Source organism: Equus caballus, chromosome 4 (assembly GCF_041296265.1).
Source record: "Equus caballus isolate H_3958 breed thoroughbred chromosome 4, TB-T2T, whole genome shotgun sequence".
Classification (NCBI taxonomy): domain Eukaryota; kingdom Metazoa; phylum Chordata; class Mammalia; order Perissodactyla; family Equidae; genus Equus; species Equus caballus.
The window spans coordinates 55897918-55918213 of NC_091687.1; the positions used below are offsets into that span (position 1 = coordinate 55897918).

The 20296-nt window shown below is 38.4% G+C and overlaps 1 protein-coding gene across 2 annotated transcripts; it reads right to left on the bottom strand.

The window, feature by feature from the left end:
- Positions 1–7481: 7481 nt before the first annotated feature.
- Positions 7482–19162, bottom strand: POLR1F (RNA polymerase I subunit F). 2 transcript variants are annotated; one of them, XM_023639338.2, is made up of 5 exons: positions 18003–18309; positions 16033–16196; positions 12725–12866; positions 9516–9724; positions 7482–8236 (listed from the first exon to the last, which is right to left on the bottom strand). In XM_023639338.2, the coding sequence occupies exons 2-5, from the start codon at positions 16125–16127 to the stop codon at positions 7831–7833; spliced, it is 852 nt and encodes a 283-aa protein (XP_023495106.2). In that variant the 5' UTR covers positions 16128–16196; positions 18003–18309; the 3' UTR covers positions 7482–7830. The 2 variants fall into 2 exon arrangements, with proteins under 2 accessions (XP_023495106.2, XP_001497200.2); XM_001497150.4 differs by lacking the exon at positions 16033–16196 and having other exon boundaries at positions 18003–19162.
- Between the last annotated feature and the right edge of the window lie 1134 nt (positions 19163–20296).

The following is a 20296-nucleotide window of genomic DNA, read 5'->3' on the forward strand; positions in this document are numbered from 1 at the left end:
TGCAGCAGGGATACCCCCAGAAAAACTATTGGCAGAAAGCTGAAAAGACCCAGTTCTTAAAGGGCCCACACACAAACTCACTCACCTCACCAAACTAAAATCACCAGAGAGAAAGCTGACAGTTCTTTGGTGAAAAGAGACTCACATGGTGGGCTCTGGGGTCATCTTGGTGAGAGGAGGGACCTCTCTGGACACTGAGACATTGGTGGAGGCCATTGTTCTGACCTGGCCCAGGTGTGCTGACACAACCCTGGCAGATGCTATTGAGGTTCTTCCCCTGGCCTGTTAGCCCGGGGTCTGCCACACCCATGAGAGTACATATTTAATCCAGTTCAGCTAGGGCAGGCAGCCCACCCTGAGGACCAGCCCCACACAACAGCAAGCCCTCAAGGTACTTGTCACCCTGCATTGACTGGGTGCCTTGATCCTCTAAAGGCAGGCAAGTGTGTCTGCCTCTGTGAGGCAGGGCCTGTGTGAGGACCAGGTGAACTGTGGGGGGCATTGGTGTAGAGGAGGGGGCCTCTGCAGTGGGGTATTGGGGAACACTCCAGGGGGTTGGGAAGTGTGCACCACCAGCACTGTGTTGACAGTGTCTGTAGTCCTCTGGGGGGGTGAGGCTTATCAGAGGAAGAAGGCCTGTGTTTCACAAATAGTCATAAAAGGGATCAGCCCCACCTTCCAAAGCCTGAAACAATTGAGTGCTCCCAGGCCTAGGGCCAGCCCCACTCAGCTGCACTCCTAAGATAACTGACAACAGCCTTGTAGGCCTGAGGCCTACAGCAACTGTAAGCCCCTGAGCCTAACCAGCTACACTGGGTACCTACCCACTTAACAGGAAAACTGCAACAGGAGTGTGCTGTCAGACCTTGTAGCCAATGGTGCTGAGGCTCCCCAAACAGGACTTACAAACAGCTCACCTGAGAAGGAAAGACTAGACTCCCTGGTTCCCTGCATTAAGAGCAAAGCTGCTAGAGCAGAAGGACACAAGTAGCCCATAAAGGGGTCACTCCTGGATCATTTGGACTGGTGACAAGACGGAAGCATAATGCTGGGCACCAAAACGCATTTCTTACATAAGGCCACTTCTCCAAGATCAGGAGACATAGTTGACCCACCTAATACACAGAAATAAGCACAGAGAAAGAAGCATAATGAGGAGACAAAGGGATACGTTCCAAGCAAGGGAACAGGACAAAACCCCAGAAAAAGGACTAAATGAAACAGAAATAAGCAACCTATCCAACAAACAGTTCAAAGAAAATCTCATAAGGATGCTCACAGATAGTGGGAGAAGACTGGATGAACACAGTGAGCTCATCAATAAAGAACTGGAAAATATAAAAAAGAACCAATCAGAAATGAAGTATACAATACTGGAAATGAAAAATTCACTAGAGGGACTCAATAGCAGAGTAGAGGATACAGAAGAATGGATCAGCGAGCTAGATGAAAGACTAGAGGAAATCAACCAAGCTGAATAGAAAAAAGAAAAAAGAAATAGACAGAAAGAGAACAGTCTAAGGGAACTCTGGGACAACATCAAGCACACTAACATTCGTATTATAGGTGTCCCAGAAGGAGAAGAGAGAGACAAAGGGGCAGAAAATTTATTTGAAGAAGTAATAGATGAAAATTTTCCTAATTTAAGGAAAGAAACAGACATCCAAGTACAGGAAGCAGAGAAAGCTCTAAACAAGATAAGCCCAAAGAGGCCCACACCAAGATACATTATAATTAAAATGTCCAAAATTAAAGATAAAGAGAATCCTAAAAGAAGCAAAAGAAAGGCAACAAGTGACATACAAAGGAAAGCCCATAAGGCTATCAGTGGACTTCTCAGATGAAACCATATAGGTGAGAAGAGAATGGCATGATGTATTTAAAGTGCTAAAAGGAAAAAAATCTACAGCCAAGAATACTCTATCCATCAAGATTGTCATTCAGAATGGAAGGAGAGAGAGGGAGCTTCCCAGACAAGCAAAAATTAAAGCAGTTTATCACCAGAAACCAGTTCTACAAGAAATGCTGAAGGGACTTATTGATGTTGGAAAGAGATGATCACAAATAGGGATAAAAAATTATCAAAACACTCCCCCAAAAAACCAGGCAATAAAATCACTGGTAAAGGTAGAAATATAGTAAAGGTAGCAAATCGACCACCTGTGAAGATAATATGAAAGTTAAAAGACAAAATTACTAATATTACCTATTTCAATGATAAGAGGGTAATGGATAGACACACCAAACAAGAGATTATATATGATTTCAAAAACAAAATGTGGGAGGATGGGAGTGAAAAAGTACAGCTTTCAGAGAGAGGTCAAGCAAAAGAGCATATCAACTCGATATAGACTGTAATATACATAGAATATTATATGGGATCCTCATGGTAATCAGAAACCTTCAATAAGTAAGCAAATAAGTAAGACAAAAGAAATCAAACATATTGCTAAAGAAAGCCATCAAACCACAAGGGAAGACAGCAAAAGAAAAAGAAAGGAACAGAGAAGAACTACTAAAACACCGAGAAAAAAAGTAACAAAATGGCAATAAATACATATTTATCAATAGCTACTTTAAAAGTCAATGGACTAACGCTCCAATCAAAAGGCATATGGTGGCCAAATGGATAACAAAATAAGTCCCATATATATATATATATATGTTGCATACAAGAGACACACTTCAGACCTAAAGCCACTCACAAACTTAAAGTGAAAGGATGGAAAGAGATATTCCATGCAAATGGCAAAGAAAAGAAAGTGGGGGTAGCAATACTTATATCAGACAAAATAGACTTTAAAACAAAAACTATAACTAGAGACAAAGATGGGCACTACATAATGATAAAGGGAACAACCCAACAAGATATAACACTTGTAAATATTTATGGACCCAACATAGGAGAACCTAAACATATAAAGCAATTATTAACAGACATAAAAGGAGAAATAGACAGTAACACAATAAGAGTAGGGGAATTTAACACTCCACTTACACCAAAGGATAGATCATCCAAACAGAAGATCAATAAGGAAACACTGGCCTTAAATGACACATTTGACCAGATGGACTTAGTGGATATATATAGAACATTCCATCCAAAAACCACAGAACACACATTCTTTTCAAATGCACATGGAACATTCTCCAGGATGGATCACACATTAGGCCACAAAACAAGCCTCAATAAATTCAAGAAGATCAAAATAATATTATGCATCTTTTCTGACGACAAAGGTATGAAACTAGAAATCAACTACAGGAAGAAAATCAGAAGAGCCACAAAAATGTGGAGATTAAACAAAATGCTACTGAACAATGACTGGGTCAATGGAGAAATCAAAAAATTCCTGGAGACAAATGAAAATGAAAATATGACATGCCAAAATCTGTGCGATACAGCAAAAGCAGTTCTAAGAGGGAAGTTTATAGCAATTCACGTCTACCTCAACAAACAAGAAAAATCCCAAATAAACAGTCTAAAAGCACACCTAAGGGTACTGGAAAAAGAACAACAAACAAATCTCAAAATCAGCAGAAGGAAGGAAATAAAAATCAGAGCAGAAATAAATGAAACAGAGACTAAAAAGACAATAGAAAAAACTAATGAAATCAAGAGCTGGTTCTTTGAAAAGATAAACAAAATTGACACCCTTAGCCAGACTCACCAAGGAAAAAAGAGAGAAGGCTAAAATAAATAAAATCAGAAATGAAACAGGAGAAATTACAATGGACACCTCAGAAATACAAAAGATAATAAAAGAATGCTATGAAAAGCTATATGCCAACAAATTGGATAATCTAGAAGAAATGGATAAATTCTTAGAATCAACAACCTTCCAAAACTGGACGAAGAGGTAGCAGAGAATTTGAATACACCAATCACCAGTAAGGAGATCGAAACAGCAATCAAAAACCTCCCAAAACATAAAAGTTCAAGACCAGTTGGCTTCCATGGTGAATTCTACCAAACATTCAAAGAAGACTTAATACCTATCTTTCTCAAACACTTCCAAAAAATTGAAGAGGAGGGGAGGCTTCCTAACTCATTCTACGAAGCCAACATTATTCTGATACCAAAACCAGACAAGGACAACACAAAAAATGAAAATTACTGGCCAATATCACTGATGACCATCGATGCAAAAATCCTCAACAAAATACTAGCAAATCGAATACAACAATAGATTAAAAAGATCATACATCATGATCAAGTAGGTTTCATTCCAGGAATGCAGGGATGGTTCAACATCTGCAAATCTATCTATGTGATACACCATATTAACAAAATGAAGAATAAAAATCACATGATCATCTCAATAGATGTAGAGAAAGCATTTGACAAGATACAGCATCCATTTATGATAAAAAAAATCTAAATAAAATGGGTATAGAAGGAAAACACCTCAACATAATAAAGGCCATATATGACAAACCCATAGCAAATATCATTCTCAATGGAGAAAAACTGAAAGCTATCCCTCTAAGAACAGGAACCAGACAAGGATGCTCACTGTCATCACTCTTATTTAACACAGTGCTGGAAGTCCTATCCAGAGCAATCAGGCAAGAAAAAGAAATAAAAGGGATCCAAATTGGAAAGGAAGTAGTGAAACTGTCACTCTTTACAGACAACGTGATTTTATATGTAGAAAAACCTAAAGAATCCAATAAAAAAACTTTTAGAAATAATAAATGGAGTCAAGTTGCAGAATACAAAAATCTGCTGCATTTCCATACACTAACAATGAAGTAGCAGAAAGAGAAATCAAGAATACAATCCCACTTGAAACTGCAACAAAAAGAATAAAATACCTAGGAATAAACTTAACCAAAGAGGTGAAAGATCTGCACACGAAAAACTATAAAACGTTGTTGAAAGAAATCGAAGAAGACACAAAGAAATGGAAAGATATTCCGTGCTCTTGGACTGGAAGAATTAACATCGTTAAAACGCTCATAGTTCCTAAAGCAATCTATATATTCAATGCAATCCCTATCAAAGTTCCAACAACATTGTTCACAGAAATAGAACAAAGAATCCTAAAATTTATATGGAACAACAAAAGACCCCAAATAGCCAAAGGATTCCTGAGTAAAAAGAAGAAAGCTGTAGGTATCACACTCCCTGATTTCAAAAACTATTACAAAGCCATAGTAACCAAAACAGCGTGGTACTGGCTCAAAAACAGACACACAGATCAATGAAACAGAATCGAGAGCCCAGAAATAAACCCACACATTTACAGACAGATAATATTCAACAAGGAAGCCAAGAGTATACAATAGAGAAACGATAGTCTCTTCAATAAATGGTGTTGGGAAAACTGCACAGCCACATGCAAAAGAATGAAAGTAGACCATTACCTTACACCATGCACAAAAATGAACTCAGAATGGATTAAAGACTTGAGTGTAAGACCTGAAACCATGAAACTTATAGAAGAAAACATAGGCAGTATGCTTTTTGACATCGGTCTGAGCAGCATATTTTTAAGTACCATGTCTGACTGGGCAAGGGAAACAAAAGAAAAAATGAACAAATGGGACTATATCAAACTAAAAAGCTTCTACACAGCAAAGGAAACCATCAACAAAACAAAAAGACAACCTTTAACAATTGGGAGAAGATTTTTGCCAACCATATATGAGATAAAGGGTTAATATCCAAAATATACAAAGAACTCATCATCTCAACAACATAAAAAACCAACAACCCAATTAGAAAAAGGGCAAAAGATCTGAACAGAGATTTCTCCAAAGAAGATATGCAGTGGTCAACAGGCATATGAAAAGATGCTCAACATCATTAGCTATCAGGGAAATGCAAATCAAAACTACAATGAGGTACCACCTCACTCCAGTCAGAATGGTTATACAGGACAGGAAAGAACAAGTGTTGGAGACGATGTGGAGAGAAGGGAACCCGGGTACATTGCTGGTGGGAGTGCAAACTGGTGCAGCCACTATGGAAAGCTATATGAAGTATCTTCAGAAAATTAAGAATAGATCTACCATACAATGTAGCTATCCCACTGCCGGGTATTTATCCAAAGAACTTGCAACACACAAATACATAATGATACATGTACCCCTATGTTCACTGCAGCATTATTCACAATAGCCAAAACTCGAATGTAACCTAGGTGCCCATCAAGGGATGAATGGATAAAGAACACGTGGTATACATACACAATGGACTACTCCTCAGCCATAAGAAACAATGAAATCCAGTCATTTGTGACAACATGGATGGACCTTGAGGGTATTATGCTAAGTGAAGCAAGTCAGAGGGAGAAAGTCAAACACCATATGATCTCACTCACAAGTAGAAAAACAACAACAAACAAATACATAGCAACAGAGATTGGACTGGTGGTTACCACAGGGGAAGGGGGAGGGAGGAAGGCAAAAGGGGTGATAAGGCTCACATGTGAGGGGATGGACTATAATTAGTTTTTGGGTGGTGAACATGATGTAATCTACACAGAATTCGAAATATATTACGATGTACATCTGAAAGCTATATAATGTTATAATCCAATGTTACTGCAATAAAATAAAAAATAAAGATTTCAATCAACATATACCACTAGCAGAATTTATACATGATAAAAAATTAAACAATGTGTCTATGTCTGATACTACATATATGGCAACAAAAATGGCCGACATGGGGAGTTCAATTCAACCATTCATCCATTTACAGATGCTAATACAACTAACAGTGAGCAGGCAATCTCCTTTTTTTGGTAGCACTTACCACAATTACTGATTTTCTTCCTTATACTGTGTGTATCTGTTTCTCCTATGACATTCCATGAGCAAAGGAAATACATCTAACTTGTTTGCCATTACATCCCTGGACCTTTGTAAAATGTGTTAGACATAGTAGATGGTCAAATACATGTGAAATGAATGAATAGGACATGTGATTATCAGCTCAAACCAGTTTGTCATTTAATTACTCAGTGTTTTTCAATTAGTTAAGACACAGTCCACATTTTCTCACTGAAAGCAGTGAACAGCTGTTTTCTCTTCAGAACAACTTCTAGTGGCCTAATCCAATTATTGAAAAGTAATCACATTATCCTGTCCTCATCAGACTCTTTCTCCAACACACAAGAAAAGCAGAATGGCTGAGGCACAAATGAACAAGTACAAGAGAGCAGCCCTCTCCATCAACCTCTTAGACTTAAAGAAATAAGAAAACACCACCACATATGCACCTGGAAGAAAGAATACTGAATACTGCTTCCTACCACAGAGCAGTGGCAGGGTTCTCAAGAGCTCTGGAGACTTCAGAAGCTCTTTGGCAAAACATTCTAAGTCGAACGACAGCAATACGACGGTAGCCATGATAAAGGAAAATCTAAAACTGGTAAATGCTTTGAATTTTTAAAAAAGCGAAGTAAAACGGCATGTACTATCATGACTAAAGATAAAATCTATTATAAAAAACACAACAAACCAAAAACTCAAGCTCAAACTCATTCTTTAATGATATGAACAATACTGTATTATAAAGTCCTTTTGTTGGTCCTGACATTGTAGAAATAATTTTTTTAGAATGTAAAAACTGCAAGAATGCAAGAGTTGAGAGTGAGAGCAGCTCTTACCTTTTTATTCTCTGTACAATAAAATGGCACTTTAACAATATTGGTATTTCCCTAATTATCAGTTTGTAATTTTAGCACCAAAAACTCAATTCCTAAGCAAATGTTTCCTGCTTTGCAAACTATGGAAATACACAAGCATTTCACATCATTCAAACATTTATTCATCTATTGTATATAAATCAATCATTTAAAAACACACTAAAGAAAATTACTTCTTCCTTCTCTTTTTAGGTGAGTGTTCCAAAAGTGGGGTAAGTTCAATCTCCTCACTGTGCTTTCTTTTCTTCTTTTTCTTTTTATGGTCACTCTGGTAACCACTGGAGTCACTGCCTTGGAAAACAGGGTCCTGGTCCTGAACTTCCTGGTGCTTTTTCTTCTTTTTCTTCTTCTTCGGCTCTTCTTCCCAGAGGCCATTCACATTATTAATCTGCAGGTCTGTCTTGTCTGTCACGGTGCCATCTGCAAAATCTGCTAACTCTGTGCTACCACCTTCCACCTCATATGGCTCTGGGTCTTTCTTCTTTTTCTTTTTCTTCTTTGGAGGTTTTTCAACAGCTTCTTCCGTGCCCGTTTCTGTTACTTCTTCAGAAACTGCAGAGCACTTGGTTTGTAAACTATAGATTAACAGTTTAAAAATTTTACAGAGCAATAAGCAAAAATAAAAGAATAAAATGAGACGAAAAATATGTCAACATGCTAAGATTTTTCTAAATAATGGCAGTAGTACAAGATACATAACTATGGCATAAACTTCAAATACTCTATCCTATTATCCCTCACTCCACCAAAATGTCTTGGAAATGTTAAAATTTTTGTTTCCAAAGTACTTCTCCCAAACTGTTTTTACACATAAAAATGACATGAAAATTTTATGAAAACATGGCTTCTAAATTTTGGTTTAAGAAAAATTTGGGTACTCAACATTAAAGATCACAGTATCCAGGCTTATTAGCCATACCACTGACACTTGATAGAGAGAAAATATACTTCTGGTATCGATTAAAGTAATGGAGTTTCCCACCTACTCTCAATCCTTGTTTCAAATAATAGTTCATTGCTATTCTTAGCCTACGCTGACCAGTATTACTTCACAATTGTGAATTATTTTATATCACGAAAATAAAAACAAAGATCAATGAAGTAACCCTCTCTCTAGAACTACACAGTCCTAGCCACGTATAACTATTTAAATTTAAAGAATTTCAATGAGATAACTTTCAAAATTCTGTTCCTCAAATTGCGCTAGTCACATTTGAAGTGCTGAATGGTGAAGCTACTGTATTGCACAAATACAGCACATTTCTATCATCACAGAAAGTTCTATTATCTGCTCTAGAACATTAACCCATACTCTTGTTACTTATCAAGGCAGAATCTAGAAAAAACTGTTAACACCAGCAGTATTCCAAGTTTTTTTCCTTCTCCCCATTAAACCTGGCTCCTGTGGAACCAAGCTCAAGATCAGAGTAATTCTCATAAGAATTTCAATACAGAAAAATATAGAAATTATCTACCTGGCAAACTGATAATAATCAAATTATTTTTGTTTCAACTGCATAAAAATAAAAGCAGACTAATAGTTATACAATATGATTAAGCTTTTAGTAGTTTCAACCTCAGGGATCAATTTTTTAAAAACTTAACAAACTAGAAAATAGTCGGCAAAATTGAGTTATTAAAACACACACGGGTTAGCTAGACACAGAGCTTTAGAATATTTAATATATTGTCATAGCACTTAAGATTCCTATTTACACTGACTTTATGGTTTGAAAGCATAAATATTCTAATAAAAAAATTAATTTTTAAAAAGAGGGGCTTATGTTCTCTAAATTCAGAATTAAATAGAACTGATTAAGTATGAAAATGATAATAAAGTGATTAGGAACTGACCTACTGATATTTAGTTTTCCCCGAATGCAGAATACTCCAGCAGCATCTGAGTCTAAACGAAATACTTCAAATTCTAGTTCATCACCCACATTAATCTCCAGAGTCTGCCACTGCTCAGATGGCATCTGCTCAGGTTTAGGGATGGAGGCGTTGAAACACCCATGTACTAAACAGCCAATGTGGCTGGAAGACACTTTATTAACTGTACCCTGGGAAGAAGAAGGAAAAAAGAGAATAACATAAGGAAGAGATGCAACGCATAAAAAGTGGATCACACTTTAGGAGCTTCAAACCAATCTTCAAAGAGAAAACTTAAAAATAACAGTATAATTTGATATGGAAAAAAGTTTACCTCAATTAAAACTTACCATGTTATACTAAAACATCGTTTTATATGACCTTCTGGAAAACACAAAACTATGGGGAGAGTACAAAGATCAGTGGTTGCTGGGGTTTTAAGGGGAAGGAGGGATGAATAGGTGGCACGCAGAGGATTTTTAGGGCAGTGACCGATTATTCTATAGGAGAATGTAATAGTGGATACACGTCATTATACATTTGTCAAAACCCACAGAAGGTACAACACAAAGAGTCCACTCTAATATAAACTACAGACTTTATTTAGTAACAATGTATTGATATTGGCTCAATAATTGTAACAAATGTACCACACTAACGCAAGATGATGTCAGTAACAAGAGAACAGTGTGTTTGTGTGTATGTTGGGGGAAAGTGAGGAAAGGCATATGAGAACACTACTTTCCACTTGATTTTGCTATAAAGCTAACACTGCTGTAAAAAATAAAGTTTTATCAATTAAAAAAATATTCACTGGAAAGAAAAGTCTTTTCAACATATGGGTCCGGAACAAGTGAATAGCTATATGGACAAAAAAATGGTTCTCCAGGGCCTACCTCACACTACACACAAAAAATTAAAGATTTATCACAGACCTAAATGGAAAAGCAAAAACTACAAAAACTCTAGAAGCTTAAAGAAGAATATCTTCACAACCTAGAGGGAAGCAAGTTTCTTAGATAGGATCCAGAAAGCAATAACCATAAAAGTGTACAATAAATTGGATCTCATCAAAATTAAAAGCTTGTTTATCAAATGATAACATTAAAAGTTAAGAGACACGTCATAGACTGAGAGGAAATATTCACAGTACATTTATCTGAAAAGGATTTGTATTAAGACTACAAAAAGTACTACACCTCAATAATAACAATACAAAAAGCCAACTAAAAATGAGCAAAGTACTTTAACAGGCCCTTATTATTGAAACACATGAAAAAGAGTTCATGAGGGAAATGCAAATTAAAACCATAATGAGAAACTACTATATGCCTATCAGTAACATTAAAAGACTGTGGCAGCCTGAGGTTCACCGGCTTGGATCTTGGGCACGGACCTAGACACTGCACGTACGGTCATGCTGTGGCAGCATCCCACATAGAAGAACCAGAATGACCTACAACTAGGATATACAACTAGGTACTGGGGGTTTGAGGAGAAAAAAAAAAGGAGGAAGATTGGCAATAAATGAATGTTAGCTCAGGGGCCAATCTTCCTCACCAAAAACAAAAAACATGTTGAACAAAAGAGGCCAAATTTTACAACAGTGCATAATGAAAAATTCCATTAATATACAAGTACAGAACAAGCAAACCTAATTTATGATAAAGGAAATCAGAACAGTGGTTGCACCTCGGATAGACAGAAGTGACCAGGCAAGGGCATGAGGCTCATTTCTAAGGAGACAGAATGGTAACATGTACTTGTCAAAAGTCACTGAACCGCAGACTATGATCTGTGCATTTTACTGTACATAAATTATATCTTACACACTTCAATGCATGTAAATCATGCCCTATTACTAAAAATAAATAAAAATTGGAATAAACTAAAGGGTCAAATATATTTGAGGACTGCATTTTGTTGTAGGGGATAGAGTAAAAGGGATAATTTTACTTTTCCTTTCATGCTTTCTGTAAAATTTGAATGTTATTTCCATGTACATGTTTACATTTATGATAATTTATCCAAAGCACATGACAGTTAAATATGGGAATTTTTAAGTACAAATCTACTGCCAACCTTAAGATTATGGAGGCTGGTTGTAGGATCCCAGTTTGACAGGCCAAGGATACTATTTCTACCTGTTTAAGTGACACTGAAAAATTAAAAAAATTTTTAAAAGTCTTGTAGATTTTGTTATAGTGAAATCTAACCTACAGATTTATTAACAGTATCAACGGTTAGTTAACAGTTCTTATCTTTTAGATTAAGCAATTCCTATAAAAATTTTTCTTTTTTAAAGAAAAACTATATATACACACATAATATAAATATATAAATATATATGCACATATAAACATATATACACATAGAACATCTGGCAGAAGAGAGGAGGAAGTGAAGAAGATAAAGGGATACATTTCAGTGGCCTTCACATCAGCTTCTGTATTTCTAGCTTCTTTTCAACTGAAAGACCTTCCCCGCAGGGCCTTCATTCCCATGGTATAATATGGGTTCCCTGATGCCCAAGCTTCATTCATTTTCTTTATCTGCCTGGTCCCACAACCATTTGAATTTGCAACTCCTGTTTTATATACTGCTATACTGTTTGAATCCTTTATAAAAAAACCCCTTTATTTGTGTATAATTGAGAAATTACAAAAATTGATCTTTTACCCCGTAAGACGATTCTGGTGCTATACTAAGAAAAGAAAAATTAGATGGGACACATACTCTGTACATGCATGGAGAGGAGGATGCAGTTTAAAAACTTATCTAGGTTAAACTGATGGAAAATAATTTCTCTTTTAAAATTATTTTTAGGGGGTGGCCTGGCTGCCTAGCAGTTAAGTTCAGACACTACGCTTCAGTGGCCCAGGTTTGGTTCCCAGGTGTGGACCTACACCACTCATCAGTGGCCAAGTTGTGGTGGCGACCCACACACAAAATAGAGGCAGACTGGCACAGATGTTAGCTCAGGGTGAATCTTCTTCAGGCAAAGGGAGGAAGACTGGTGACGGATGTTAGCTCAGGGCGAATCTTCCTCAGCAAAAATAATAACAATAATAATTTTTAATTACCCACAATAGCAATCTATTTGAGTCCCAAGGTATACAGTCTCTTAAAATTTTCTGAATTACACAATTATATAACTACACAAAGAAAGCTAGAAAAAAAGACATACATACCATAAGCTTTTGCCCCGGTTCAGGGCAGAAAATAACAAAATCTGCTTCAATGTTAAGATGAATGTGGCCTTGATCATCATAAATATCTCCCAGTTCACCCACCACTTTGATGTTATCATATGCAATGGGGACACCTAAAAGGCTGTAAAAAAAAAAAAAAACAACAACAAAAAACCCAAAGAAAAAACACAACAGCATATGATTAGCCTGTAACAACTTCAGTAGTACAATTTCACCAAAGAGTTCCAATATTGGCTAAACTAAAAATGATTATTCAGGATAGGTACCCAGAGACAAAATGTCCTATTATGCAGGAGCAATAAAGTTGACCTTCTTCCCTATTTGCTACTCATTTGAATTCTAGTCATGCTAGAATGAGAGAAAAAATAGGAGTTGGCAAGAAAAATGTCTGTGTATTTCTGTATAAGTGAATCAAGGCAATTTTGGTATTAGCCACCATTACCGAGTTTCTGTACTAGATGGTATACAGCAAGAGAAGCTGAAGCCCGTGAATATTAAAGCCAATGACTTAGTGGAGAAAAATCCTCAAGCTACAACTGTTGCTAGTCAATGAAAATGTTAAGAAATACAACTATACCAGTTATTGAGCACTGACTCTAACGCTTTAGATTAGTTTACATGTTTCACAGTCAAAATTAGCGGGCAACAACTATTTCAAAATGTCATTTCCAACCTCTTAAGGAATTACAACTACTAAGGAGGCAGACCAGGTGGCTTCACTACCACACCCCCTACTTGTTCCAGGAAACTTCCCTGACTCCCCCAGGAAAGGCTGAAATCACTCCTCCTCTACTCCTACAGCACTTCATGCACACTGTGATCACTGTTCTTAACCTCATTTTATTGAATCTATTGGTATACATGTGTGGATTCCACACACAACTCTAAGGGCCTGGGGAGCAGAAAACATTTTTGTTGAACTCAATTAAATTTCTAGAATGATTCACAAAGAATAAGAGAAAGAATTTACTCCTAAGAGTTGTTAAGTAAAACAGCTAGGAGCCACTGGAAAGGAACTTTAATAAGTACCAAATTAGGAAAACCAGAAATTCAGAGACTTAGTCCAGAAAGTACTCTTTTACTTTGTTAATTCCTGCTTGTGGCTTTCCTAAGCAGTAACTATACCATCACTAAGAAAATACTAGGGGCACAGAAAACACAGAGTTAGTGAACAAGAAGGAAGGGGGAAAAAGGTAATTACCATATTAGATAGAAAAATAAAATGAAGAATTTGTTTCTCCTAATCAACAATTAGAATCTCAAGTGGGGGGAAATTTGTTGTCCCCTACGAGGAACTTTGGAATCTGTGGTACTAATCACGGTTGTCACAATCACTGGCAAAGGCCAAGGATGGGAGACATTCTGTCATGTACAGGACAGTCCTGTACAATGAACAAATATCCCTGGTCTTACCTGACTTTTGAATGAGGGGACAAACCTATTTATAAAAAGCTGGGCATAGAATCTAACTTAAAAAAAAATCAATATAATGTCATCTTTGCACAGTTTTACAAATTTCCAGGAATGTAGCTAATACCTAAATGCAAGGGTAGATTGTTCTGTGTAGAACTTTACCAAGAATTACTCATTATTTCAGAAAAGCATTTCACCAATGGAGATACTGTGTGTGTTATCTGTTGTCAACTCAAAACCCTTGCATCAATCCACACTGGGGACTGACACTTGCAATGGTTCTAGGTATAGGTACGGGAGGCATCTAACTACTTCAGTCTTCCCAGGTAGTCATACTTGAGCATCATCATATTGAAATATTTTACTGTATGGTATTAGAGCACTATATAGATTTCTTATTTTGCAATTGTGTAGGTAGCTTATATTAAGTTTCATTTCAGCACAGTAAAGAGTGTTTTCATGATAGTAAAGGTAGTACTGCTAAATATTTCTCATAAGAGGGAGGTATTGGGTTCTGGGGGTTCAGAAGTTCAGAACTACTGACTAGGGAATGAGACCATAGAGCCTAAGTGCAAAAGGATTGGTGTAAATCCATCAAAACTTTGGGAAAGCAACTCAAAGTATGAAAGTTACTAAAAGTCATCAGATATACAAAGACAGACACCTCAACACTACATATCTTTTCCTCTTTCACTTGTGTTTTTCTGAAACCATCCTAAGTAGGTTTCAGAGCAGGGTGGTAGCCTCACTTGAGATCTTCAGAGAACAATTAAATCAAGTTTAAGAGATGCTTAGATTGCACACTTAAGACTTCTCTGGAACTACTGGGAGGGAACATATTTGCCACTTTCAACTCAAGAGCTGTCATATACAAGAGGGATAAGTTTTTTTTTCCTTAATGGCCTCTCAAAGGTACATCTTAGAAGTTATAATGTGATTTTAGAAAACTACTTACTTTCTCTAAGCAGATTTTCCAAAATCAAAATGGGATCTCTAAGTCAAATACTTTGTGATCTCACTCATCAGTAAAAGATAAAAACAAGGACAAATACACACATAGCAATGAAGATTGGATTGGTGGTTACCACAGGGGAAGGCGGGGGAGGGCAAAAGGGGTGATTAGGCTCACATGTGAGGGGATGGACTATAATCAGTTTTTGGATGGTGAACATGATGTAATCTACACAGAATTCAAAATATATTACAATGTACATCTGAAAGCTATATATTTGTTATAACTGAATTTTACTGCAATTAAAAAAATTTTAAAAAAGGGATCTCTGTTTTTTTTAGAATGATTGTTTTTTTTTTTTTAAAGATTGGCCCTGAGCTAACATCTGTTGCCAATCTTTTTTTCCCCTTCTCCCCAAAGTCCCCCAGTACATAGTTGTATGATCTAGTTGCAGGCCTTTCTAGTTCTACTATGTGGGACACTGCCTCAGCATGGCTTGATGAGTGGTACTAGGTCTGCACCCAAGATCCGAATCGGTGAAACCCCGGGCCACCGAAGCAGAATGTGCAAATTTAACCACTGGGCCACAGGGCTGGCCCGAAATGGGATCTCTTTTAAAAAATTCTGTCACTGGGGGAACAAAGGTGCACAGTCTGTCAAATAGGGGATATGCTGAGACAACTTAGACTAATGAGAGCCATTCTCAATACCTCTCTTCTCCTCATTTCTTAAATAAAGAGAAGCCAGTCCTCCTGATTCTACAGGACGGCCCCAAAGTCTGGAAACATGAACAACTATACATGATAAATGGTTTAATTAATATTACAATTCTTTACGTTCAATGTTTTGTCCCTCATTAGTAATGCATAGTTCAATGTGTGGTGCCTGATTTGCACTGAATAAACGAGAGTCTTTAGCACACCTCACAAGTAATAGGGGTTGGGGAGTCCAGAGCTGTTCAGAATGCAACCTGCTCCACACGGCCACAGTGTCCAATTCAGTTATAGAAATTATCATTCAATCAGTTCCTCATCTCTCTGGTGTAACGGGTTCCTATTGGAGCCACTTCGGGCGACTTTCCCTTAGCTGTCAAGTGGAGGTTTTAATTGGTTAAAGAAAGTAGTAAAATAAAGCAAACAGTTGCCTATGTTTTCAGATTTTATGACCACCTTGTGTATCCTTAAATCTTTCAAATCCATCCTCTCTAGTCACTTTTCTCTTGGAAAATTACTTCCAACTTTCCAATTACTTTCTCTTGGAAAATTTCTCTTAACTGGTCTCTGTGTCTACTGTCTCACCCTCCTTAAACCATTATCTAATGCTACCAAGTGCTGGTTCTTAAACTGCAAATCTGATTATGTCTCAGAGATCAGGGACATATACTACTCTCTTAAGAGTATGCCAGTTTCACAGTTGGAGGGTATTGAGAGGATGAAGTGCTAACCCTGCTTAAGCCAAAAACACACAAACAAAAAACTGGCACAGGTAGCGAGGGAAGAGCAAAATGGCTATCTTCTCTCAGTTGTCCCCTACCCCATCTTTGACCCACTGCCCTCCTCTCCACCTGCACCCAACATCTTTCCCTTGACATAAACCTTACTCCAGTTACACAGTACTTCCACTTCTCTGGTCAAAGCATTCTATTTCACATCTACCATCCACTTGTTTATGCCACTCTTTTTGCCTGAAATGCTACCATCTCAAAGAACCCTTCTCCTCTCAAGTTGTTCTCAAAAGGCCTAGGATTCCATTCAACACTGCTTCTCATACTATAACTTACTTTAGATTTGTCAAATTTTAACACTTCATTGGATTTATTTAGCTTACACTGATTTATCTCTACTAGAGCTTAACGTTCCTCGAAACAGGGATCTTGTTTTTTCTTTGTTTTTATATCCCAAATCCCTGGTATACAAAATAACAACTGTGTGTTGGTGCTTGGAGGAAGCTGTATACTCCAGATTTGCTTAATTCTTAACCTGTCTAGGGTTTAGAATCACTTGAGAAAGCGGTCAAAGCTTTGGATACTTTGCCCAAAAAAACTGACAGGAAATTTCTGCAATTTTCGGGGGGGGGGGAGTCATGAAATTTCTTAAGGGAAATAACAAATCCCTAGGGACTCCACTCACCCTAGTTCTGGAAGCCTTACCTTTGAGCTAAAGTAATCTGGAGGAGTATTAAGGTGCATCGGCCCCTGCTCCTCCACCCTTGTAATTCTGAGAGTTTAAGTTACTTTTGAATATCTTCGTTTAAATGCACCAGGTTTTCTTCACCCTCAAGAGCAATAGGCAGGCCAGTTAGACTAAACAAACTGCTCTTAAAAAGAAAACTAACTGTATTTCTCTCATTCCTGATTAGATCCAAGAAAAGAGAACCCAGGGAAAGTACCAGGGCCCAAACAAACAACAAAAACTGCCCTTTATGGTTTACAAATAAACGATTGCACTAAGGCTTCATGCGCAATTTTCTACAGAATGAGAGAGAATCTACTTAAGTACTGCATTCCAAACTTTCATCATCTAATGAGAAACTGGTCCTACTAAGTCTCCAGACCCCTGGTCTATTCCTACCCCTACACCCCGGTTCGGGAGCAAGCTTCCGCACTCCGTCCGCCGACACAATTCATGCCACCTTTAAGTTTTCTTTCTTGCCTACGAAAGGGTCCCTATACAGATCTTGACCAGGGAAGTAGTGGCCTTTCGGGGAGCATCGCGACTCCATAACGCCTCGGGGCTAAGCTCGCGGTGGCCAGTGCGACTTTTCCCTATCGCCCCCTTTCTGCTGCGCCATCAGCGGGTCCACTCGCTGTCCCCTCCCATGACCAAAAGAATGGACGGCAGGCTACTTCTGGCGTTGTCCGCTCGGCAAAACAAAAGGCTAAGAGGCTGATACCTCTCGGAATAGCGCAGGAGCTCCGCGTCGAGCTGTTCTCGGATACCGGTGCGTTTCCTGTTAAGGTAGCGCGGTGACAATGCGATGTGCCTTCGGTGCGGCCCCGCCACCAGGCAGGAGTAGCGGCTATTCAAAAGCGCACACGCGGCAGCGTAGGTCGGCAGCTCTAGGCAAGGCAGGACGCCGGCGGGGCCCACCACCGGCCCCTCAGAGGCCGCATTCGGCCGTGGAGCCTGTGAACAACCGGCAGCCATGCGGCTTGTCAGGTTTCCCACGGCGCGCGCCACTGACGCACTCATAACCACCTATCTCTCCGGACGCCCGGTTTCTACGTCATTCACCAGCTACCACGCCCCTAGGAAATTTCTCTCCTTGAGCTGCACTACCCAGTTCTGACCAGCAGCGGGCAACCGCTTTTTTTCGCACTTGGCCGACTTCAGGAGCTCGGAGCCTTTGGTCACGTACTGAGCATGCTCGAAGGCCAACCATCACCTGTCTCTTAAGAGCGGGCAAGCCTGTATTTTCGTAAATGTCCTGATAGGATTTAGTCTGTAGATTTAATAGAGGATCACACTTTGATCACTTCCAGTAGTAATGTGGTTTCCTAGACTTTACAAGCTTGGATAACACAATAAGAAGTTAAAAAATATTTATGGAATATATTTTCTGCAGGGAATCCAATCCTGAAAAGCAGCCCGGATGCCTCAAGTCTGAAAACGAACCCCTCCTGTCTCTCTGGTACTGCTCCTCTTCTCATTCCGTAATGACTAATTCAGGAAATCGTACCACCGCTTTACAAATGGCAGTCTAGCTGTCATCCTCGGGACCTCTCTTGTACCCCTAAACACCAAATCAGCCCCAAAGCCTGTGGGGCCCAAAGCCGAAACATCGCTCTCTTCGGACACTTCTCTCCTTCCTCACTTCCAAAACTGCAGAAATTGCCGCTGGAAGCCAGGTCATGAGGACGCTGAGGAGCAGTCAGATCTTCTCTGAAACACAAATATGACCAAGACTTGCGCAGTTTAAAGATTCACATAGGCGTCCCATTTTACTCAGGACAATTCAAACTCTAATACAAAATGGCTCTTAAATTACAAGGCCATTTTAGGATCCTCCCCCAGCAGCTTCACTGAGGGCACTCCCCACTTTAAGAATCTGCTAGCCACGACGCATGCTCATTGATCCACTTTCAGCTCGCGCTCTTCCTCTTCAGTCTTTTGCTGTTCCTTCTACTTGGGAATACGGTAGCTTCTCTTATATGAGAAAATTCTACTTATGGGTCAAATTTTAGCTCAGATTTTACATTATCTTCCTGGGCAGAGTTTACTACCGCGCTGCCCCTCTGCCCCCATAAGGGTTAGGTAGTTGTCCATCTTTGTAAATTACCACCATCAAGAGCTTGTTTTTATGTTAATTTTATGTTACTTGCCTATTTGTTTGTGGGTTCCTAGACTAGACTTCAAGCTCAGTAAGGCAGGGACCACGATATCTGCCTCATTCAGCAGTGCAACCTCCAAATGGCTCCAAAAAAAAAAAAAAAAAAAAAACCCAATGCATCTTGAATGAATGAATGAAATAACAGGTAATAAAGAGCTCACGGTCTATGTGAGGAAATAGGATCTAAAGATAAACATATAACATGGACTGCACTGCATAAGTGACAAGAGAAACGTACAGCACGTGGTGGCGTGAGTACAAACACTCCTGCCTTCACTTGGTACCTGCAAAAAGCCTGTAACCTCTCTCAACCTGTTTTCCCATTTGTAAAATAATACTTGCCCTGCCTACTACAGAGATGATAGGAGGTTGAAATAAAATAAATAAAAAGCATTTTCTTTAGTATTCATTAATTGACTTCAAATTCAGCATGAGAGGATAATGGGATGAAACTGCTCCCAAAGTCCAATGATAAACATATTAAATTCCATACACGGGAAATGTAACAGCCTTACCTTGATGTTATTGCACAGTCCTGCAACAGATCTGTGCAATAAAACAATCAAAACCTCTCCTTGCAGTCAAGATGCATCGAGATTGTCTGCAAATGATTTCAATAAAAACAATTTGTCAGAAAGCAATTTAGTAAAACAAGCTGGACATGAGGACAAATCAGTCAAAACAAAACTTCACCTGAATTCAGGTACCCCAGTTATGATTTTCCACAAATTTTAAATATGGAGTGGTTTTGTCATCCTTTTTGTGTTCATAAGCAATTTAGAGATTTGCTTGTTTGATTTGCAAAGTATTTTCTACCTTTTAGTTTCCTAAGTTCTGGCTTGATTGTTAGCCTCTCT

Bases quoted from the DNA above. Each gene is read 5' to 3' on its own strand.
- POLR1F (XM_001497150.4), bottom strand. From the start codon at position 18,301: ATGAGTGCGTCAGTGGCGCGCGCCGTGGGAAACCTGACAAGCCGCATG. The intron at 9,725-12,724 runs GTATGTATGTCT...TCTTCTTCCCAG, and splicing joins AACCGGGGCAAAAGCTTATG to GGTACAGTTAATAAAGTGTC. The intron at 8,237-9,515 runs GTCAGTTCCTAA...GTTAATCTATAG, and splicing joins GGAAAACTAAATATCAGTAG to TTTACAAACCAAGTGCTCTG.